At 36.4% G+C, this 21,094-nt stretch overlaps 1 protein-coding gene across 1 annotated transcript; it reads left to right on the forward strand.

Annotated features, from left to right (window-relative positions):
• Window positions 1–1,264: 1,264 nt before the first annotated feature.
• LOC121256917 (dynamin-related protein 1C) lies at window positions 1,265–20,830 on the forward strand. Its single transcript, XM_041157709.1, has 16 exons — window positions 1,265–1,630; window positions 1,787–1,850; window positions 2,302–2,409; window positions 4,172–4,273; window positions 6,225–6,275; window positions 6,408–6,469; window positions 10,173–10,263; window positions 10,375–10,439; window positions 10,663–10,857; window positions 10,991–11,110; window positions 11,203–11,273; window positions 12,731–12,956; window positions 14,040–14,090; window positions 19,548–19,776; window positions 20,113–20,252; window positions 20,659–20,830. The coding sequence occupies exons 1-14, from the start codon at window positions 1,499–1,501 to the stop codon at window positions 19,572–19,574; spliced, it is 1,365 nt and encodes a 454-aa protein (XP_041013643.1). The 5' UTR covers window positions 1,265–1,498; the 3' UTR covers window positions 19,575–19,776; window positions 20,113–20,252; window positions 20,659–20,830.
• Window positions 20,831–21,094: the final 264 nt, after the last annotated feature.

Here is a 21,094-nt window from a genome sequence, read left to right on the forward strand (position 1 = left end):
AGGGCAAGTGCCTCCATTCGGCCACGATTGTCTGCCCCACCTACGCACTCATACTGAAAAATAATTGGAAAATATAAAAATTCCAAATCTACATCTATCTAAAACATATTGGGAAAAAAAAAAAATTCAAAATAACCAAAACATGTCATATCTAAGATTCTGAAAAATGAAAAACGGCCACTTGCTGTTGTGGTTCTCTTTGCAAATTCACGGTCATTTGTGCTTCGAAAAGGAAGAGAAGAAAAAGTAGAGTAAGAGTTGAGGAGGAAGAAGAGAAGAGGAGGACGGGTGAGCCGCCTCACCGGCAAGAGAGAGAGAGAGAGATAGCATTGGGAGGAGGAGGATTAGTTTTAAGTTAAATCTAACCCTAAAACAACGTCGTTTTATTAAAGAAATTTTTTTAATATATATGTATATATAGGCTAGACCAGGCAGACGGAGTAAACTTTAGGTGGGCTTGGGCTTAGCCCGAGCCTCGCCCCCAACTCTTAGCTGTGTGCATGCATTTGTTCGTACGCCCCTCGTTTATGGAGGCGGGTGGCCAGCCCTAAATTTTTCATTTGGGTTTTCCTTTTTTTTTTTTTTTTTTTTTAAAGTGTATAGAATTTGCACATGACCTGTATAAACTATTTTTGGTTTAATTTTTCACCCATGTATAATGGTTGTCAGATTCTTTGGACATAACCATGGGTTAAATTGGGTTGCCCTAGTGGCTACTCTGGATGCCTAGTGCGGCTGGAGGACGTTGTTGTGGCTATAATATGAGGTGGTCGTGAGAGTTTCTCAGTCTTTTTTTTTTTTTTTTTAATAATTTAAATATATATTTTAAAATACCTATTATATCATCGATCAAAACTCATACAAAATTTTCACATCCAAACCTACTTTTTATAAAAGGAGAGAACCAGGATTTTATATTTGAGTAACACTAGAGCGGCCGCTGGGGCTCGACTAGTATATTTTATGTATTTTTTTTGTTTTTTTTTTTTAACATATATTTTTTAATACTTTTAAATATTTTTAAAAAATAAAAAAAAAATCCCAGATCCCCTAAGTGGGAAGACTAGTATTGTTCTTTATATTTTGCAATTATCTAATGATTATTTACTTTGGCTAATCATTAACCAGGTTGGTTAATTAAAAAAAATGAAGAGCGAGAAGTAAAAGCCAAGAGAAAAAAAAAAAAATAAATAATATTTCACGTTAGCTTCGAAAATGGAAATATTACAAAAATGTTCATGCATGCTTGACTATATTATTCCCATGACCGTTTTTTCGGTTTATTCTCTCTCCCTCTCCGATTCACGTTGCGCATATCTAACCCAATTTTCGATTCCGTGATTGATTGAAAATCTCATTTCTCGATCCCAAATCATCCCATCCACCAAAATCCCACATACATTTCTCCCACCAAAAGCCCACCTACATTTCTCCCGCCAGCGCTAGCTTTTGCTAAGATCTTTCTGGTTAGATCCTCGATCGCTTTCAAAATCCAAAAATGGCAACAATGGAGAGCTTGATCGGCCTCGTAAACCGCATCCAGCGAGCCTGCACCGTCTTAGGCGATCACGGCGGCGAGGGAATGTCCCTATGGGAAGCTCTTCCTTCCGTCGCTGTCGTCGGAGGCCAGGTTTCCATCTTTAGACTTCCTTTTCTTCATTTAAAGTTTTTTCGGTCGGCCATTGTGCGTTTTTCCTTTGTCTGTTTCTACCCTCTTGCATTTTGGTCTTATTTTCCCCCTCTTGTCGGTTTTAATCAAAATGCTTGTTTTGTTTGTGGAGATCAGAGTTCGGGGAAATCTTCGGTTTTGGAAAGCGTGGTTGGAAGGGACTTCCTGCCTCGTGGATCCGGTAATTCTTCAATGCTGTGCTCTGATCTTTTTAATCATACATTTAGTTTATTTCGTTCCTTGCCTTATTCTCTTTTATTTTCAACTTTCGATCTAGTTTTTCGTAGTATCCTTGTCACCAAAGCTCATATCATGAGGTGAGGCATAGAGCTGAGAGTGGGGCAATCGTTTATCGGGTCCCAAATAAAACCAGAAACGTTTTGAGTTTGTTCTCTTTTCATCCACTTTTCAAGTTGTTTCAGTGGAGCTTTCGAACAATTAATGCAGCGAATCAATGATTCTAGTGACCTATTCCAAGTCATATTGCTCTCCATCTTATTGGTTTTTAAGTATGCCACTAATGTACCAGTCCCCTTCCAATGTTATATGGTAGTATGATATGGTAAAATGACGTGTTCTCTTTGGAAAAGCACAGAATATTTTGTTCTTAGTTTGGGTTCTTTGATTGTAAGGTATTGTAACACGGAGGCCATTAGTGTTGCAACTTCATAAGACAGATAAGGGGCAATCTGAATATGCAGAGTTTCTTCACGCACCAAAGAAAAGGTTGACCGATTTCGGTATGGTTACTCTCAATAAAAGCTGCAATTTTCTCTTGGATTGTAACTTCAACATTTTATGTGCTAATGTGATGATGAGATTTTTGCGTACTTTTCTACTTATCACAAAAAAAAAAAAAAAAAAAAAAGATAGAGAACAAGATGTTTGTATTACCAAATTTTAACAGTAGCTGTCCACCTTAACAATATTAATTCTTTCATATGGTAGCGTTTATGAAGATGCTTGTATTACCAAATTCCTAGGTAAAGTTCTGTCTCGAGACAACGAAGATATGCATTGAAGATTAGGTTGGGTCTTTTGAGACTTCTTTTGGTATGCTGATATGAGATGTATGCTTATATAAAAACTATCTAATTCTGTCATTATAGCTGCCGTAAATGTTAAAAAAAAAAAAAAAAACTTGAAGTAGGGGTTCCTTACATTTTTTTTTCTGAGCTACTACCTCATTCTCACTTACACCTATAAACTTTGAACTAGTGCAGATTAGAATCCATTAGCCCAAATTTTGATTCCATTTTGAGGTTTCAGTAGTAGTTGGCGTCCCCAGTAAAAATGCACCATTATTTTGGACGGAAATATACAAAAAGAGAAAAAATACACTTAACATTAAAATCAAGTCTTCTAACTGTGCATTGAAGGTAATTTCATATTTTAATGTCCCTAGTTGATAGAGTGGGGCAGAGTGGGGCAACCGTTGAAAACAATTTTTGATTCCATTCTCAGTTAAAAACAATTTTTGACAGTGGGGGGCAACCGTTGCTGAAAGTTTAAACTAAGGTCTGAGTTATAACAAGTCAACATATATAACTGAGAATGAAGTGGTATAACAAGTCAATTTCCCTTATATGCCATGTTTTAATTCTGCTTAACGTGATATATGTTCAGCTCCAATCACTTGGGTTTGGCTGCAAGATCAGATTCTCACATTTAGATCCATTTAAATTTTCTAGTGAAATGGTCACAATAAAGTCCTTGGTGACCTTATCTTTGACATTGTCTTTTCCCCTTCTCCTACCCTCATCGTTCTATCTTAACCTTGTTAAAATACAAGAGAAATGTTTATCAATCTACTCCTGAGCATCGTGAAGGTGCTACAAGTGTTGGTTCAGCGCATTGGAGACATATAGGTTCTTTTGGTTATTATGTAGTCAAACTTACCTTTTAGGATTCAAATATTTGTTTGTTTTGCTTGTTTTTACGTAACATAATTGCTTATGCATTGAGAAAAAAACACTTTTCTTCTATTAAATACCATATTTGCTAATTACAGTTTTGTTAAGACTACTATCAATGTAGAATCATAACAGGATGGTAATTGTCAGGGATATGCTGATATGACCCGCTAAATCTTTAAATCATTCAGTAATTGTGATCTATGTAGCAGGTATCAACAGCTAAATCATTTGATTATATGGATGTGAGGGTGTACTTGGCAATATTCATGTACTTTTTTTCTTTTTCCCAAAATAAGAGGTTTGACATTTATGAGGTTTATTCATCAATCAGTTTTCTTTATTTTTTTTTGGGGAAATGATTTTGTAAGCATGGGGTGTGCAAGTCCTGTGCAAGACCTTTAAAAAAAAGTGGGACCCATCATAAAAATTGGCATGGACTTTACATAGCATTACTCTTTTTTTTTTTTTTTTTCGCCGAGCTATTCATCAATCAGTTACTTTCTCTTGCTATATATAATGTTCTATGAGGAAGACTAGCATTACAACATTCCATGCCAAATGACGTGTCCCCTCTTTGCTTAAACAGCGGCGGTGCGTAGGGAGATCCAAGATGAAACAGACCGTATTACTGGGAAGTCAAAGCAGATATCTAACATTCCAATTCATCTGAGCATATATTCTCCAAATGGTTTGTATTTACACTTTTTCTTAACATCATCTTGACAAGCTATACAAATGAATTGTTTTTTTCACTCATTCATTAACTCAGCACCAGAACTCGTTCTTATTTGTGTTGACATTTTCCAACCGATTTACAATTTTTTTTGGGTGAATTAAGAGATATACCATGACTGGGGGATACCCCCTTGTGTGGCACCCACTTAAGGTGACTACATCCCACTGCTGGAGCTAACACTAGCAGATATTTCACAGATACAACACGGTAGCATTACAGCAACCTGAACTATATCTGCACAACCCAACAGGGAGGACTTATCCAAACTACTGCACATCATAGGCCATAAAACCTATCAGGACAGCACACACAAGCCACATGTCCAGCAACAAGGTGAAGAAAGCAGCAGTATTTCACATCAAGAGACCACCCACCACCATGTAGAGTGCAGAAAATGCATCTCTCTCTATAGCCATTAATATCAAGAGCCTTGTCCAAGGATATTCTCAGTGAGTCTTCCCTTACTTTGAAGCACCATAGAAAGTTTTCCCTTACTTTAACAGCAATCAAAATATACTAAAACACATTGGCAATATTATTGGAGCAAGTCTTATACATTCTAAAATTCCTCTCTTTCCACCAAAAACAATTCAACTTTGGCAGCAAACCTAAGCTTCACTAACACGAATTTTAGGGGCATGCCTTTGAAATTATCAGACATCCACTTGTTTTTCTCTTCCCGGGTATGGTTGGCACATAGCAGCATACATCTATAACTAAAGGATCCAAAGCCTTTCAGCAGAGGGCAAGGAAATAATAAATGATCAAGATTGTCCGACTTTTTGTCACATTGCACCTCATTTGTTGGATAATTCCATGGCAAGTAGCTTAAGCTTATCCTGCATGTTAACCTCCTATGGATGGAAAGTCAAAGAAACATGGCATGTGAGGGAAGAACCCATGAAACCATACAACTTTGCTCCAACTCACCGCAGTTCTCCAAAGCCTAAGGCTCTCTCAGGCACTCTTTACCATGAAAGTTCTATTAGGATACTTGGTCTAAGTAAACTTGCCATCCTTATAGACATTTTGCTTATAAATTAGATGGAGTTTATCACATCTCAATCATAGCCACTCCAAACAATTCTGTGCGGCCAATTTCCACTCTGAGGAATATTCTAGCATGGTCCGACCAAGTAAGACATGGGACTTGTTGGGTATCTCACTTGGAATGCAAAGCATTCTTTTCAATCTTGTACCAAGGTACACTTAACACCAGCTCAATCTCTACAAAATAAAAGAAAACTACAAGAAACTACATCAAAATCGTCTATTCTTGATGCAAACGGAAGCTTTCTTGGAACTCATTGATAAGCACTTGGTGTTATAACTACATAAAATATAACAACCATTTTAAACCAAGGCTGAACCTGGATTCATGGATGAATTGCCTCCCCAACCTGTGGGCAAGTGATCCAACAGGGTGCCAGTTATCAAACCATTGTAAACTCAACAGGCCATTTGTCACTGCTGATTTAACTTTATGTTGCTTTAAAAACCTCACATCTTCAAAATCTCTCTCCATGTCCAAGAGCAATCTCCAGGGCATTTCAACTTCCACAAGTTAAGGTCCATGATTAAGTAGGGCCGAATCCAACTACACCATGTGAATTGCTCATCTCCCACACCTACAAACTCTGTCATATGTTCCGACTGTCACATGGCATATGGATGAACCTATGTCATGTCCTAGGTGAGTAGACTCAAAAAATTTGTTGACATCTCGGGTAAGAACAATATTATTTTAGTTCTTTGCTTTATTCTTTTTTCGGAGGCATTCTAGTTTTCTTCATTGATTATATGATATATGGCATATTTTATTTTTAGATAAACTGATTTTTAATTTTTTTTGAGTCCGTTTTTTTGATTTTATGATGATCAAGCATATATTTGTGTCTGGCAGTTGTAGACTTAACCCTCATTGATCTTCCTGGCTTGACAAAGGTTGCTGTAGGTAATTTCTGTATTTAACTTTTTTGTTCTTATACTAAGCAATTGAGCCAATAGTTTTGTTTTCTAGGAGTAATTTGATCTACACATTATCTACACATTTGGATATGCAGTAACAAAAGTTTGGCTTTTGCAGAGGGACAATCAGAAAGTATTGTTGAAGATATCGAAAACATGGTTCGCTCTTATGTAGAGAAGGTGAGGATGCTTTACATTATCTTGATGAAACATAAACTTATTGAGGAAGACAGGCATGTTCAGAGATGGATATCTACACAATAAATTTAAAAGAAGTAAGATAAGCCAAGCTAGGTCGAATTTGGTAAATTAACAAAACAAGATCCAACTCCATTACCATATCATCACCTTGAAAGAAATAATGTTGCCCTGAGGTTTGTAATTTCAGTTCATAAGAATTCTGTGTACTTGACTCCTTCAAAATGTACCATAAAAGTGAAATTTGGAGCATGCTTCAGTTAACCTTGTGCTTCAGTATGCACAGAGCACGATCCACTAGATAATGAAGGAAACTGTTCAAATTCCACCTTACACAGTTATCAGGATTGATTCTAAGTAATCAAATGGCCCAGTTTAAAATATCATTCTCCCATGGACATAAGTAATAATTCCATCAAAGGTCAGAAGCAACTATTCTACTTTTTGGAGGACCCTACAAGTCTGTTTAATTTCGAGTTTGGAAGTTTAAAAAGTGCTTTTAACAACATAAAAGTTCTTGAAGAAAAAACGGTGTGTTTGGTAAATTTATAAAAAGTGTTTTAGGCATCTAAAAAACGCTGAAAGTCCACTTTTTTTAAAAAAACAGCAAATTGAAGCTTTTATTGAAAAGCTCCTGCAGAAAACTCTACATTTTTAAAAACTATCATAACTAACTTTAAAAGTACTTTATATGCATGTTTACCTAACAGTAGATAACTTTTCAATTATAGAGAATTTTAGTAGAGCTCTACAGTTGAAAGTACCACTAGAAAAAGTCCTATGTCCTACTGCAATCCCAAATAGGCACTACCTCAATGAGAAATAAGCCCAAAAATACTTCCTTGAATTATGTAACACTCCCTTCCCGTAGGTTAGGAGTGTTACGTACTTTTGTAACGGTGTCCGGTAAAGAGACTCAACAAAATAAAACTACCTAATTTATTAAAAATAAATTCCAAAAAAAAAAAAAACATAAAAATATAATCTCATAGCAAAAAAAATTTAAAACTGATCTTTCTGTGGAAAAAAGACACTTATTAACTAAGTTTGAAAATCCCTTGACACATTATCTATGCCTAGCCATTAGCTCGTCTACACTCTCTCTTTCTTTCGCCTGGACATTAAAAACATAAAATAACAAAACAAACAATCAAAATGAGTCGAATACTCAATAAATAGTACATCATACAGTAAACATAATAAACATAGGATTTTCTTGAAAAGCGTGTGTACTTAATACTTATACTAACATAAACGTGTAACCTTTTTTTTTTATCGGTAAATAAAATTTTATTGATCATAAGAATAGGCAAAAGCCCAAGTACATGGGTCATATACAAGAGCAACGCCTAGGAGTGATGTTTTAGTGACTAACATAAACATGTAACATGTACTATGTATAACTCATTAAACTTGTATTTCCCTTTCTTTAATGACCAGCACACCTTATCATCCTATGTGTAGGGTTGTGCACCGGTTCCACTGCCTGTGGCCATAAGGGGAACCGCATAACTTATCATAACATACTATGGTGGACCATGCTTAGGTCTCCATAACTGCATTAGTACCATGCATCTCTTATGGCCATTCTTAAAGCTTCTTTCATAACTAACCTTTTGTCTTTTTTACCATGATGCTTGTAGAACACATAATCACATAGTTTATCGTAATCATAAATGAAAACATACCATGATGCATGTAAAACATAGAATAACATAACATTGAAACTCATTTTCATAATATCATAATTGGGTACGTAGAAACGAGCTTTGAATAAAGGGCCATACATACATAATACTTAAAAAAACATTGTTTATCACACATGCAAGGGTTTGATCATGCTACTTACCTCTTTGCTTCTATTGATAACAAATGCGTCCACCTACTTGAAGTTGCTGGAAAAGGGTTGGACTTGATAGAATGAGGCATTTTTTTTTTTTTTTTCAATCTACAGAAATTGCAGCTATTATTTAGGGTTAAGGACTAGTTTCCAATTATCACGAATTTAACAGCCAAAAATCAAATGGGCTTTGGCTACAAAATTCTTGGGCTCATCCATCCATATCTGGGCCTAATGGGCTGAACCTACTACATTTTGAATTTAGGTCCATAATTTCATATCCAATCCTATCTCCTCAATACTAGATCCTCAATTAATAGGTACGGGCTAATGACCCAATAAAATAATCTTCCTTCTAGCTGTAAGAAAATTAGGCTTGTTGTCCAAACTTATAAAGCCTATAAAGTTTGGGTCTAGATGTTAGATATTAACATTTGATGCTGGAAATTTATTGAAAACTCAACTTCCTTCCGAAATTGCACTTTAACAACCAAATCTTTGATATATAGGTGATCAAACTTTTGATAATGACCTTCCAGAATCATATCCATATATACTTGTCGGAAAAATATTTTGCACCCCAAAACTATCACAGTTTTTCAACTTGCACTCCAAACTAGAAAAAGTAGCTATTGACAACTAAAACTAACAGATTTTGGTAATTTATACTTTCGTTAAGATTAATGAATAATAGGACACGTGGCATAGACTTAATGGTCAAATCTTAAGAAGAGTGTGAATTGCCAAACTTTGGTAGTTTACTGTCATAATCCAAAAGCAGTGGCCGGTGGTGTAAAATGTAATTTTTCCTTACTTTTTTATTTGAACCCGCTTTTACCCATATGAGAACTACACTTTAATGTTTACAGATTTTCTCTGTGAATTGTCTTCCCCCTTAGCAAATTATCGTATTGGTTTAAGCATGACAGACACTAAAAAGGTGATTTTAAAGGAGATAACCACAATGTTGGAGTGTTCTGAGAAATAAATGTGAAACTTCAACTTATTCTAGGGTAGTTGGTAGCTCTGCACAATGGTCAAATCAATCTCTAAGGGCATAAAAAAAACCTCCGATTAGAACCTTGTAGACCTAACAGTCTCACATTCTCCCATTCGATTGACTTTTTGTTTCCAAGTAGAAATGCTTTACTTTGAAATATCAAATAAGAGTCTTTGCTTTCAATTGTGCCGGTGCATTTATGAGAAAATCCGGTGAGATGGATTTGGTGGGACTAGTCCTCAATTCTCACTAAAGAATAATCTTAATTGGTGGGAGAAAAAAAGAGTAATTTTTACTTTTGGTTTAGAGCTTGCATTAACTACATATTTCCTACTTAGCATATTTATTATTAGGATTGTAAGGGTTCTGACGCAGGAAATTGTTTGTGTTAGAAATTCTAGATCTGGGTACATAGCGAAAGTAATGTTACCTCTAGCAGCAAATCTTGGATCTCATGCCGTTGTTCCACGTATTTTTTTGGTCTAGAATGATGTTCCTCAATAGTGCAGTGTGTCACGCGGTAAAAGTCAGGACATTACTCACATATTCCACAGCTTAAATGTCGAGACTGGAGAGACACATTTTGAGAGAGAACTATTTGTTGCAGATATCACACAAAAATGGAGAGGGACTAAATATAGAGCCACCTCTATATAATCTACTCCTGTGCATTTAAGACAAACCATAAGTGGCCATTATGCCAATTTGTTAGCCTAGGAATAACGCCTGACTTTATGCCAGGCGTTACATGCCTGGCATGTGAAGAGTTTGCTTAGTAAATTATTTCTCTGCAGTCAAGTTTTGACATGTGCTAGTTCATCAAACAGACGTTTCTGATTTTGCAGCCCAACTGTATTATATTGGCTATTTCTCCCGCGAATCAAGATATTGCCACGTCGGATGCCATAAAACTTGCTAAAGAAGTTGATCCCTCAGGTACTATGAAGTAGGTTCCATAATTTTAAGGCCAGAGTTCTTTATTAACAATCAAACTTTTGTTTTGTGGGAAAAATATTTATTTTTTTCTGTCAATTTTTGTGTTTTCAGGTGAAAGAACATTTGGCGTACTCACAAAACTTGATCTAATGGACAAAGGAACAAATGCATTGGATGTATGGATTCAGTGATACTTTACAGCATAAATTAATCAGACGATGCACGTTAGATTTATGAGTCCTATAACTTTACCTTCACCCATGTTTTTGTCTTGCTTATTTATTCGTACTTTTCATTTTTTCCTCTTTGTGTTGCACCATGGAATGTTTGGTCTCTTGGAAAAGTCCAGTTGTCAGCTTAATTTTAGTCGATGATAATTGTTCTGTTGAAATGTTTAAGGTTCTTGAAGGAAGGTCGTACAGGCTGCAACATCCCTGGGTTGGAATTGTGAACCGTTCACAAGCTGATATCAACAAAAATGTTGACATGATTTCAGCTCGTCGAAAGGAGTGTGAATATTTTGAGACAAGTCCTGATTATGGTCACTTGTCACACAAAATGGGATCGGAGTTTCTTGCAAAACTTTTATCTAAGGTCGTATTAATCCATATCTCCTTTCAGTTATTTTCTATGATATATTGAAAATTTATCGAATATGTAAGCTCTTTTTATCATTGTGTAATCTCTATTCTCTCTCATTTTCTCACCTTTTTTCTTATCTTGTCAGCATTTGGAGACTGTTATCAGGCAACGGATACCAAGTATCATTGCTTTGATAAATAAAACCATTGATGAGCTTAATGCGGAGTTGGACCGTATTGGAAGACCTATTGCAGTAGACTCAGGGGTAAAAATTGGACTCGTGTGGAAATCATTTTTATTGGACAGGAACCAGAATCTGTTTAGTAACTGACTTGAAGTGTGCACCTGTGTGTCTAGGCCCAGCTGTACACTATTTTAGAGTTGTGCCGGGCGTTTGACCGGGTATTTAAGGAACATCTGGATGGAGGGTAAGTTTTAAGATATTCTTTCTTTCAGAATTTATTTCAGTTTCAGTTACAAAAAAAAAAGTCTAAACAGATTCTGATTGACATTGTTATTTGATATGATTGGTCAGGATTAAAAGATTACAAACTTGATTCTTCTTATAAAAATTATATCTGATTCTTGTTTGGGTTTTTGAACCGGATTTTCTAGTATTGAAGAATATAATCTACTTTGGAAAAGCTTACCTAAAGATTAGATGTGTTTGATGTTTTAATGTGCAAACAGCCATATGTCCCATATGTCCACTATTAGCACGGATAACTTATTTTCTCATTTTTAGGATTCCTCTTTGCTGGCCTTGATGTTGGTTTAAATCCTTGAGTGCTAGAATTGTGTTTCATCAGACCAGCTTTTGTAAGAACTTGTTCTTTTCTTTGAGGGGAAAAATCAAAGCCCATAGAGTACATTGGCATGCTAATTATTGCAAAAGTTGCAGGAGAAACAGTTTTTTTGCTTAAATTGCACAGAGACTTGGTGTAAGAAGTCTTGATTGAAGTTGACCACATCTTATATGCATATGAAGGCTATATTTTTCTTTTCCTAATATGCATAGTCATCTTTAATTGCCTTCCACAAAGAAAAACATGCAAGTTTAAGAAGTTCACTGATGATCAAGAGGATTTTGATACATCCGATAATCAGTGAGAAAAGGGCTTAAAGGGATTGAACCCTTCTCAAGTTGTTCTACTTTTCAATTGCAATAATTGCCCTTTTGGTCACCATCCCTGACGTTTCATGGTCACTAATTCATATACCAGTCAACAGGTTAACACATTATTATTTGGTTCTTTTTCTGTTCTAGCTTATCATTTATTTGTAATCTGTGGAACTGAGCTTGTAATTTTGCTTAACTGGATGCACAATACAAACACGTCTGTCACATAGCATGTATGCAAATTTATGACATATGACATGAGACTCACAGAGAGTAATTGGTTTATTTACAAGAGAGGCATGACACAGTAGTTCACTTGCATTTTATTTTTCTTGTTATTATCTAATAAAGTTGGTGTCTTTTATATCTGTTCAAGTCAATAATAGACAAGGGAAAGGATGTTGCGGTTCACCCATGCCATTGCCAACTGTTTAACCAATTCTAGAAATCCTTTGCTAAAGAGCATTTGTCAAAGAAGCAGAAGCTATAATTATAACAGAAAATTGTTCATTCAAAAATCACAATAAAATTCTCTTCTTGTAGCATCACATGGTTTGAACATTGCAGCCGATTGGATGTGTATTGAACTCGAATAGATACACAGTTTCTCATTAAGTGTAATTTTGCTTTCCCCCTAAAATATTTGGGATATATAGTTGAATTTTCTTTTGTTTTGGGTGAATATTTCTATTGAAGCTAATTTTTTTTTTTTTTGTGTTCTATTGGGAAAATATGGTATATTAAAAAAATTACTTACTACTTTAGGCGGCCCGGTGGAGATCGGATATATGGCGTTTTTGACCATCAGCTACCAGCTGCTCTAAAGAAGCTCCCCTTTGACCGTCATCTGTCTTTGCAAAATGTCCAAAAGATTGTTTCTGAGGCTGATGGTTATCAGCCCCATTTGATAGCTCCCGAGCAAGGATACAGAAGACTCATTGATGGATCTATCAGCTACTTTAAAGGCCCAGCTGAAGCCTCCGTGGATGCTGTAATGTTTTCTATTCTGCCATATCCTAGCTGATGATTTTATGCTTTCTTGCATGTATGATTCTGATAAAGATATTATTTCTTTAGACTTATAATAAGTAACCTTGAGAATACTATGATATGCATTTAATATACTCGGTGTTTCCCCTCTCCCCCCCCCCCCCCCCCCCCCCCCCCCCCCCCCCCCCCCCCCCCCCCCCCCCCCTCCCTGTTATTTACTCCCTTTGACAAACATTATGGCAGGCTCAAATTCAAGTCTTTTTCGTCTAGTTTGCATAGCTTTGTTCTTTGTCTGTTTCTTGTATAAGAATTTTGAAAGAAGAAATAGTCAAATGACTTATCACAAAATAAGGGTTTTGAATTTCTTATTTCCTTCATTCATGAGGAATACATTGAATGCGTAGAAAAATTTGTTCTTCAACTTAATTTGATCTGTCAAGTTTTGCTTCTGTGAATGGGCATCAAGACTCAAGATATCAACAAGAGTTTCAAGACATATATTAAGCTGGGCATCACTGCTCTTAGTGCATTGGTGGGAAGAAAGCTGATATTAGGACCTTATCAACATTAATGATATGTTAAAAGGCTTCAGGTACTTGTCATGATATTGCACTCCATGAATGATTAGTACATGGAACAATTATAATTGGATTCTATATTTGAAAGCCTCCAACTTAGGGCACTAAAGATTAAGATTTATAAAATTAAACATATTAATTTCTAGCAGCCTTCCATGTAATGATCCAAGGAAAGCCCAAGTCACATTTAGGCTTATACTTCAAAAGAACTAGTCAAGGTTATAATTGGCCCTGGTACTGTGATTTCCCATTTACCACCATGTGTTACACTCCATATTTTTTGGTGTATAGTGGCTTCTCTGGAGACTATAATCCATTATGGGATGGTCAAAGATTATCAAGAGGGTGGATTTGAATGGAGATGGGTATCGATTCGCTGAAGTTTTATAACCTAGAGATGTATTTCTACCAAGAAAGCTTTTGTTTTCTTTGAGAGTAGTTCTCTTCACGAGGGAAAATTTCACTTAATATCCTACTGTTGATTTTCTTGCTGTTCTCTTTCTCAGGTGCACATTGTTTTGAAAGAACTAGTAAGGAAGTCAATTGCTGAAACGGAGGTAAGCAATTTTTTTACTTATCAATCTTTGCAAGATTTCAGTATAGTTATTGTCACAATCATTCTAGTTCCTCCATGAATTTGTTTCCCAATACATTTACTCGGGTTTTTTTTTTTTTTTCATAAAGCATATAGTTCTTATTTTTTACCAAAGAATGTTCTTGGTTTTACTATTAATACTCCAACTTTTCCCACATTGTAGAAGACAGAATAAATATTTTTTTTTTATCGGTAAACAAAATTTTATTGATCATAAGAATAGGCAAGAGCTTAAGTGCATGGGACATATGCAAGAGCGTCGCCTACATGTGATGTTCTAGTGATACAAGAAACTCATGAGTGTTCATGCCATTAAAATTAATTACAATTGACCAATGGAACAAAGTGTTAATATAGAAAATTTTACTCTCATCCATTGACCGTTCATGATCTTTAAAGCTTCTCTCATTCCTCGCCCTTCAAAGACACCATCACAGACAAATTGGAACCATCTCCCAGATTGTTGCACACTGAGAATTGCCCTAAAGGCCTCTCCAAGAAGCTAGGAGATCAATCACCATTCTTGGCATCACCCAAGCTAAACCCACCCTACCAAAGAAATCATTCCACAAGATCAGGGCAATCTCAAAATGATTAGGGCTCGTTTGGAGAGTGAGATGAGATGATAATTTTGTGAATAGTAGTAAGATAATTTGTGAATAGTAGTGAGATAGTTTGAGTTGAGTATTTTTTGGGTTTTGGGAAAGGAGAGAGAAAAAGTTGAATAAAAAATATTATAAAGTTAAAATGTTGTAATAATATAGTTTTATAATATTATTTTTGTTTGAGATTTGAAAAAGTTAGAATTGTTTTTTATTTGAAAATTTGAAAATTTGAAAAAGTTGTAATGATTAGTTTAAAAATTTTGTATTTGAATTATGTTTGAGATAAGATAAAATGAGATAAAATGATAATGTCTAATTTGAGGATCTTTCCCAAGGAAGCCTTCCATACAAAGAAGGTTGCCTTTAGATGACCTTTGTCATCCAAATTCTCTTCCACGGGAATAGACTTGCATTATGCATGGTAGATAGATTGGTAGGAGCATACGATGAACTTCCATTTCTTAGAGAGGCTAGCGCCAAGAAATCTTATAAACTCCCCCTCATAAAAATAAAGCATACAAGGTTATAGAACTCCGAGAAGGCATCAACTTCCCAATTTCGGGCATCTCTAAAAGAATGTAACATTTCACTGTGGAGTGCCATTAAATCTAATAGGTCTGCGATTAAGGCTTCCTTCATTCTTACCACAACATGAGTTCTGGATAAGCTTTCTTGAGAGCCATCTTGCCACACCATATGTATGCCAAAATTTAATTTTGGACCCATCACCACCTACCTTAAAGCGAGTATAGCTAAAGTATGCATCCCATCCTCTTCTTATGTGCTTCCAAAGCCTCGCCCCATGTGGCCCACTCACCTTGTTCAAGCACCATCTTTCTCATGTTCTAACATTCTTTGAATCTATGATGGTTCTCCACAAAGGCCCCCATTTTAGTTGGTGTCTCTATAGTCATTTGCATAGCAAATCCTTGTTAAAAATTTGCAAAATCCAGATACACAATCTTTCCTTATAAAATTAGGGAACATATTGTGGCCTGTTTTACCGGATGAGATTTAAACTCATAATTAATCTCCCATAAGAAATCTCACTGAAGTTTCTCCATATGATGGGCCACCTTGGTGGGAAGTGGAAACAATGGTAGGAAATAGTTCGACAAGTTGGATATGATATGTTTAATAAGTGTGACTATGCCACTTCTAGATAAGTACATAATTTTCCAACTAGCCATTCTCAACTCCATTTTTCCTAGCCCATCATCCCAAATTGATATCAATTGAATGGGATCGCCCAACGGGAGGCCAAGATAGGTCATGGGCAAGCAGGATGTCTTCCATCCAAAATGGAAGTCATACTCTTTAACATACCCAACTAGAACTACTCCTGATTTGGCCAAGCTCGTCTTCAATCCAGAAACGGCTCCAAAGCAAAGAATGAGAACCCTTAAAGCTTGAATATAGTCATGGCTAGCGCCACAAAAGATTAGGGTGTCATTAGCAAAGATGAGATGAGTTATGAAGAGAGGACCAATATTTGCCTCCCCTGTTGAGAATTCGAATAAGAAACTACCCTCCATGACACTTTTGATCATTTTGCTAAAAGCTTCTATTACAAAAATAAAAAATAGTAATTGGATAGAGAATCACGTTATCTCAGGCCCTAAGAGCTTTGAAAGAAACCCATCAGTGTGTCATTCACCAAGATAGAGAAGCATGCAGTAGAAATGTAATGTTTGATCCATGAGTGCCATTTCATACCAAAACTACATCCCTTGAGCATGTAAAACAAGAATCTCTAATTGATTCGGTTATAGGCCTTTTTCATATCTAGCTTGCAAAGAAGCCCCGACTCTCCCAACTTGAGCCTACTTTCCAAACATTCATTGGCACTAAGCATTGAGTCAAGAATTTGTTTCTCTTATAAAGGCATTTTGTGACTTTGATTTTAACTTCTCCACCATGATGCTCAATATATTTGCCAAGACTTTCGAGATGATCTCGTACATCCACTCCCCAAGCCAATGGGACAATAATCTTTTACTTCTCTACCACACCCTTTTTTTTTTAATAAATAATGAAGGTTGTGTTGAGGCTTTTTTCAAACCTTCTATCTTCATAAAATTCATGGAAAACTCCCTTGATATCATCTTTGATCACTTCCAAACAAGTTTGAAAAAATCCCATAGAGAAGCCATCTAAACTTGAAGCTTTGTCACCAACCATGCATACTTTTTAACACTTTTCAGACCTCATGTCTTCAAAAGGCCTCTAGAGCCACCTACTTGTAGTGAATTGATAGCATCAAAATAAGTATGTCTAAATTCCCTCGCTAAGAGAATTGTTCTTAAAGCAATTTTCATGATCAACGTCTCTATGACATTGTGATTCGTGATCTCATGTTGATTTCAGGTCGACACCCCATCTACCATCAATGTCTCTATTTCCTATGCGATTTAGTCATATGGTGGAAGAACTTGGTACATTATCCCCCTCATTCAACCATAGAAATCTTGATTTTTGTTTCCAAGATATCTCCTCTAGCAAAGAGACATTCTCAAGTTTTGAAGTCACACGAGTTTTAAAATTACTTAAGTACCCCTAATTACACATTCATAATTAATAGAAACTGTTAGCATAGATTAGTAACCAAAATATAATATTAAGAGTATTAACACACTAATTTGGTTACGAAGGGAAACTCTATGAAGAACTCTTCAAAGGCAAAACCTTACGGAACAACTAAACTCAGGAAAACTAATTTTATTGATTGAGAGTTTTACAAGTAAAGTGTTTAGAAAACCTTTGTAACTCGACACATTTACCCAAGACACCTGACCTACTTGTCTTTTACCGCAATAGGTAGTCAGAACCTCTGACACTCTCCAATCTTTGTCTTTCTTACTGGAACTTCCAGTGGTTGAACTTGAACACAACAACTCTCCCTTGGAATATGCTTTCACTCAATATCACAGATTGAGTCTTTTCGGAAAATCTTTCTCTTGAGATTTTTTCCTCGCACGATCTCTTGAAGTTCTACCCCGATATTCAAGCTCTCAAAATGCCTGTGAATACTTGCAGTTCAAGCCGTTTGTAAACCGTTAGCCGACTCCTTTTAAAAGTCAATGCAGTCATTGATTCGGAGAAGAATTCTGCTAACAGTTTTATCCAGAGTCCCAGTCAGATACGTTGTTAACTATTTGCGAATATCTCAGACTGGATCACTTCTTTTGTTTCAAGTCTGTTAAAGCTTGCATACTTATCTCTTCAACTGTCTCTTTAGATTCGAAACACACAAAGGACTCTTGTTGACTCTTATCTTATAATATAGATAAGATTTGATAAGAGCTATAATTTAAATACTTATCCTTATTGGAATACTATAGTGTTCACTTCCTTAACAAGTAAAATAAAAAATTAAAAAAAATCAAATACAAAAAGAATAGTAAATAAGTAGTAAGAGGATAGTAACCCTATTATTTTCTTATCTTATTTAATTATGAAGTTAAAAGAAGTTCACCATTGTCGAATTGAAGTTGGAACCATCCGATATTTCATTAAAAAATCAAGTGACATTAAAATCACCACGAATACACCAAGTTAGGTCTCATATGCTGCATAGCCTGCAAACTCATCCCATAAGAATCTTCTTGCTTGATCTAGATTAGGAGCATAAACACCTGTGAAGGCTCAATGATATCTATACTCAATAATCTTGAACAAGCAAGCCACCGTAAAATCCTCCGCACCATCTTCCATCTTTTCCACCGCTCTCTCTCTTTGTGAACCCATTCTGAAATCTGGATGCTGCTGTTGTCACTAGGGTGTAAGGAATGCAAAGGATGGCTATGGATTCCTCATCATTGCCCATGGAGCTCCACTGAAACGATAGTAGACCATCTTCCTTCTCCATCTCAGTAGGACTCAACACTTGCCAATGCTGTCTCTCAGCCCCATGCATCAAAGTCATGCACGACTCTGTATCGTTTTCATCCCCTGCTATAACCACTTCGCAGTGCCCGTCCTCATTTGGAGCCTTACCCGTTCTCAAAACTTCTTCTACTGTAAGTTTCGACACTCTCTGAGGTGTCAGAAGTGGGTTCTCGTCGTCATCTCCTCGGTTTCGTCTACCCGAGCATCATTTTCTGCCTTGGAGACGTGTGTAGTTTCCTTGGTTTTCGCACTCGCCATCGCCTCCAAACCGCTGGCTGGGATGCCATCCAACATATCGCCATTTTCCATCGATGATTTATGTGTTGTCTCTATCCAGTGGCTCATCGGCTCCCATGTCATTTTCACTGTTCACAGCACCGGATGAAGACCTGACTTCAAAGGATGTGAGTCCAGCATTTTTGACTCGCCATCTCCAGGTTGGATAGCCTGATTGGGATTTCATTTTCCCTTTCTCAGCCCGTGAGATCCGCCACCCATGCTTCATTCTTTTTCCATTTACTCCGGGGCCTAAGTCGAGCCCACGGCCTGCTCTTTGACAACAGGCATTAACCTATATTTCTCCAAGTCCAAGCCAATACCCATACTCATGTTTACCCTTTGGGCCTTTTGTCTTAAACCGTTGACCGTCTGTCTCAAGAGTCAAATCTAACTCCTTTTGAAACTATCCAGGGTCATCTTCTCTGCACCATGCCCTTAGACGAGAGAGTCAGAGACCCATTCTGAACTCTCTATTCTTAGTAAAAAGAACTGGACCGGTTTTCCTTTTTCAGATACCTTTTTTAAATATATATAAATATATACATGTATGTATATGCTTGCATGTTTGTCTATAACTTGCCTCATAGGATGAGTTATTTGGCAATAATTTATCATATTTGATGCAGTTTTACATATGGTAAATGCAGGAATTAAGACGATTCCCTACACTTTAGTCTGACATAGCAGCTGCTGCAACAGAAGCGTTGGAAAGATTTCGGGACGCAAGTCGGAAAACAGTTTTGCGGCTTGTGGATATGGAGTCTAGCTATCTGACAGTCGAATTTTTTCGGAAGCTTCATCTTGAGCCAGAGAAAAACTCTAATCCATCTGGCCCAAATATGGATCGTTATTCGGATAATCATTTCAGGAGGATCGGTATTCTATTTGTTCTTATTTTTCAGCACATAAAGATCCTCTTTTAAGCAAGTTGTTTTCTTATAATTCAGATGCATTAGTTCTGAAACTAAATCTTGATACATGCTTAAGCAGAAAATCTATTTGCAAACCCATTTACTGACACACCGCACACACTCATGTACGTTGATGCAGAAGCCCGGCACATCAACTAGCATAGAAATGTATTCTTGTTTTGACTTTTTCTATGGCTATAATTGATCTTATAGGAAGTAATATGTTTAAACACTGGCTTGTAAGTAGTAGAACATATTCTCAATATGCAAGCTATTAAGTGCTGAAATATACTTGATGTAGGCTCAAATGTGAATGCTTACATCAATATGGTTTGTGATACGCTAAAGAATTCTATTCCCAAGGCTGTGGTCTATTGTCAAGTTCGAGAGGCCAAGAAGTCATTGCTCAGCCGCTATTATGCTCAAGTTGGAAGGAAGGAGGTAAAATTTTCAAATCCTAGTGTGCCTTATTCTTCAATCCTCCATCCTCCCCTATCATAGGAGAAGTTTGTTCTCCTAGGCCGTTTTCTTCTATCATAGGAGAAGTTTATTCTTCAATCCTCCAGCCTAGGCCGTTTTCTTCTTCCCGCTCTTCTCCCTTTTACCAAGTCTTGTTTATGCGCATCCCAATTTCTCGTGAAATGTCATTATGCTTCCTCTACTTCTAGTTTATAGAGTATTCTAGTTTTTATACTTCCCAAGCAAGCACTCACCAAAGCTTGGGCAGGGCATTTCAAGGGTTGGCATGATGGTCAATGGCCATTTCCTAGTGCTAATAAAGAAATAAAAAATGACTTCTTTGGACGTATGAAAAGAAGTTAACATGATTGTTCTTTGGTGTGTGCAGAAGGAGCAGCTAGGAGCAATGCTGGATGAGGACCCAGCACTTATGGAAAGGAGAACAGCCATAGCTAAGAGGCTTGAACTGTATAAGTCAGCTAGGGATGAGATTGACTCGGTTGCATGGAAATAAGGGAGCCTCGCTTTGCATACCAGAGTTTTTGACAGAACATCCCTTTAGAAAACCAATGGCAAGTTTTATTCTTCTACTCTCAAAACAATAATAGCTACATTTGTCGTTTCCTTTTTCAACAACATTTTTATAACTTGTTTTGTAATTGCTGAACACTCATTTTACAAATTCGTTATGAATATATACTTTTAGTATAAAAGAAGTTTGTGTGTACATGGAATTTGGCAATTGGTAATAAATTTGTCAAAAATAATATTTCCTAATAATTCCACCTATGCAATATGGAAAACCATAAGTACTTCTCTGGATG

The sequence above is a fragment of the Juglans microcarpa x Juglans regia genome, chromosome 3S (genome assembly GCF_004785595.1).
Source record: "Juglans microcarpa x Juglans regia isolate MS1-56 chromosome 3S, Jm3101_v1.0, whole genome shotgun sequence".
NCBI lineage: Eukaryota > Viridiplantae > Streptophyta > Magnoliopsida > Fagales > Juglandaceae > Juglans > Juglans microcarpa x Juglans regia.

What these genes read in the sequence shown, in the direction of transcription:
- LOC121256917 (XM_041157709.1), top strand. Translation starts at nt 1,499, where the DNA reads ATGGCAACAATGGAGAGCTTGATCGGCCTCGTAAACCGCATCCAGCGA. An exon ending in AAGGAACAAATGCATTGGAT is followed by an intron (nt 10,440 to 10,662) that starts GTATGGATTCAG and finishes GAAATGTTTAAG; the next exon opens with GTTCTTGAAGGAAGGTCGTA. An exon ending in CTATTGCAGTAGACTCAGGG is followed by an intron (nt 11,111 to 11,202) that starts GTAAAAATTGGA and finishes CTGTGTGTCTAG; the next exon opens with GCCCAGCTGTACACTATTTT.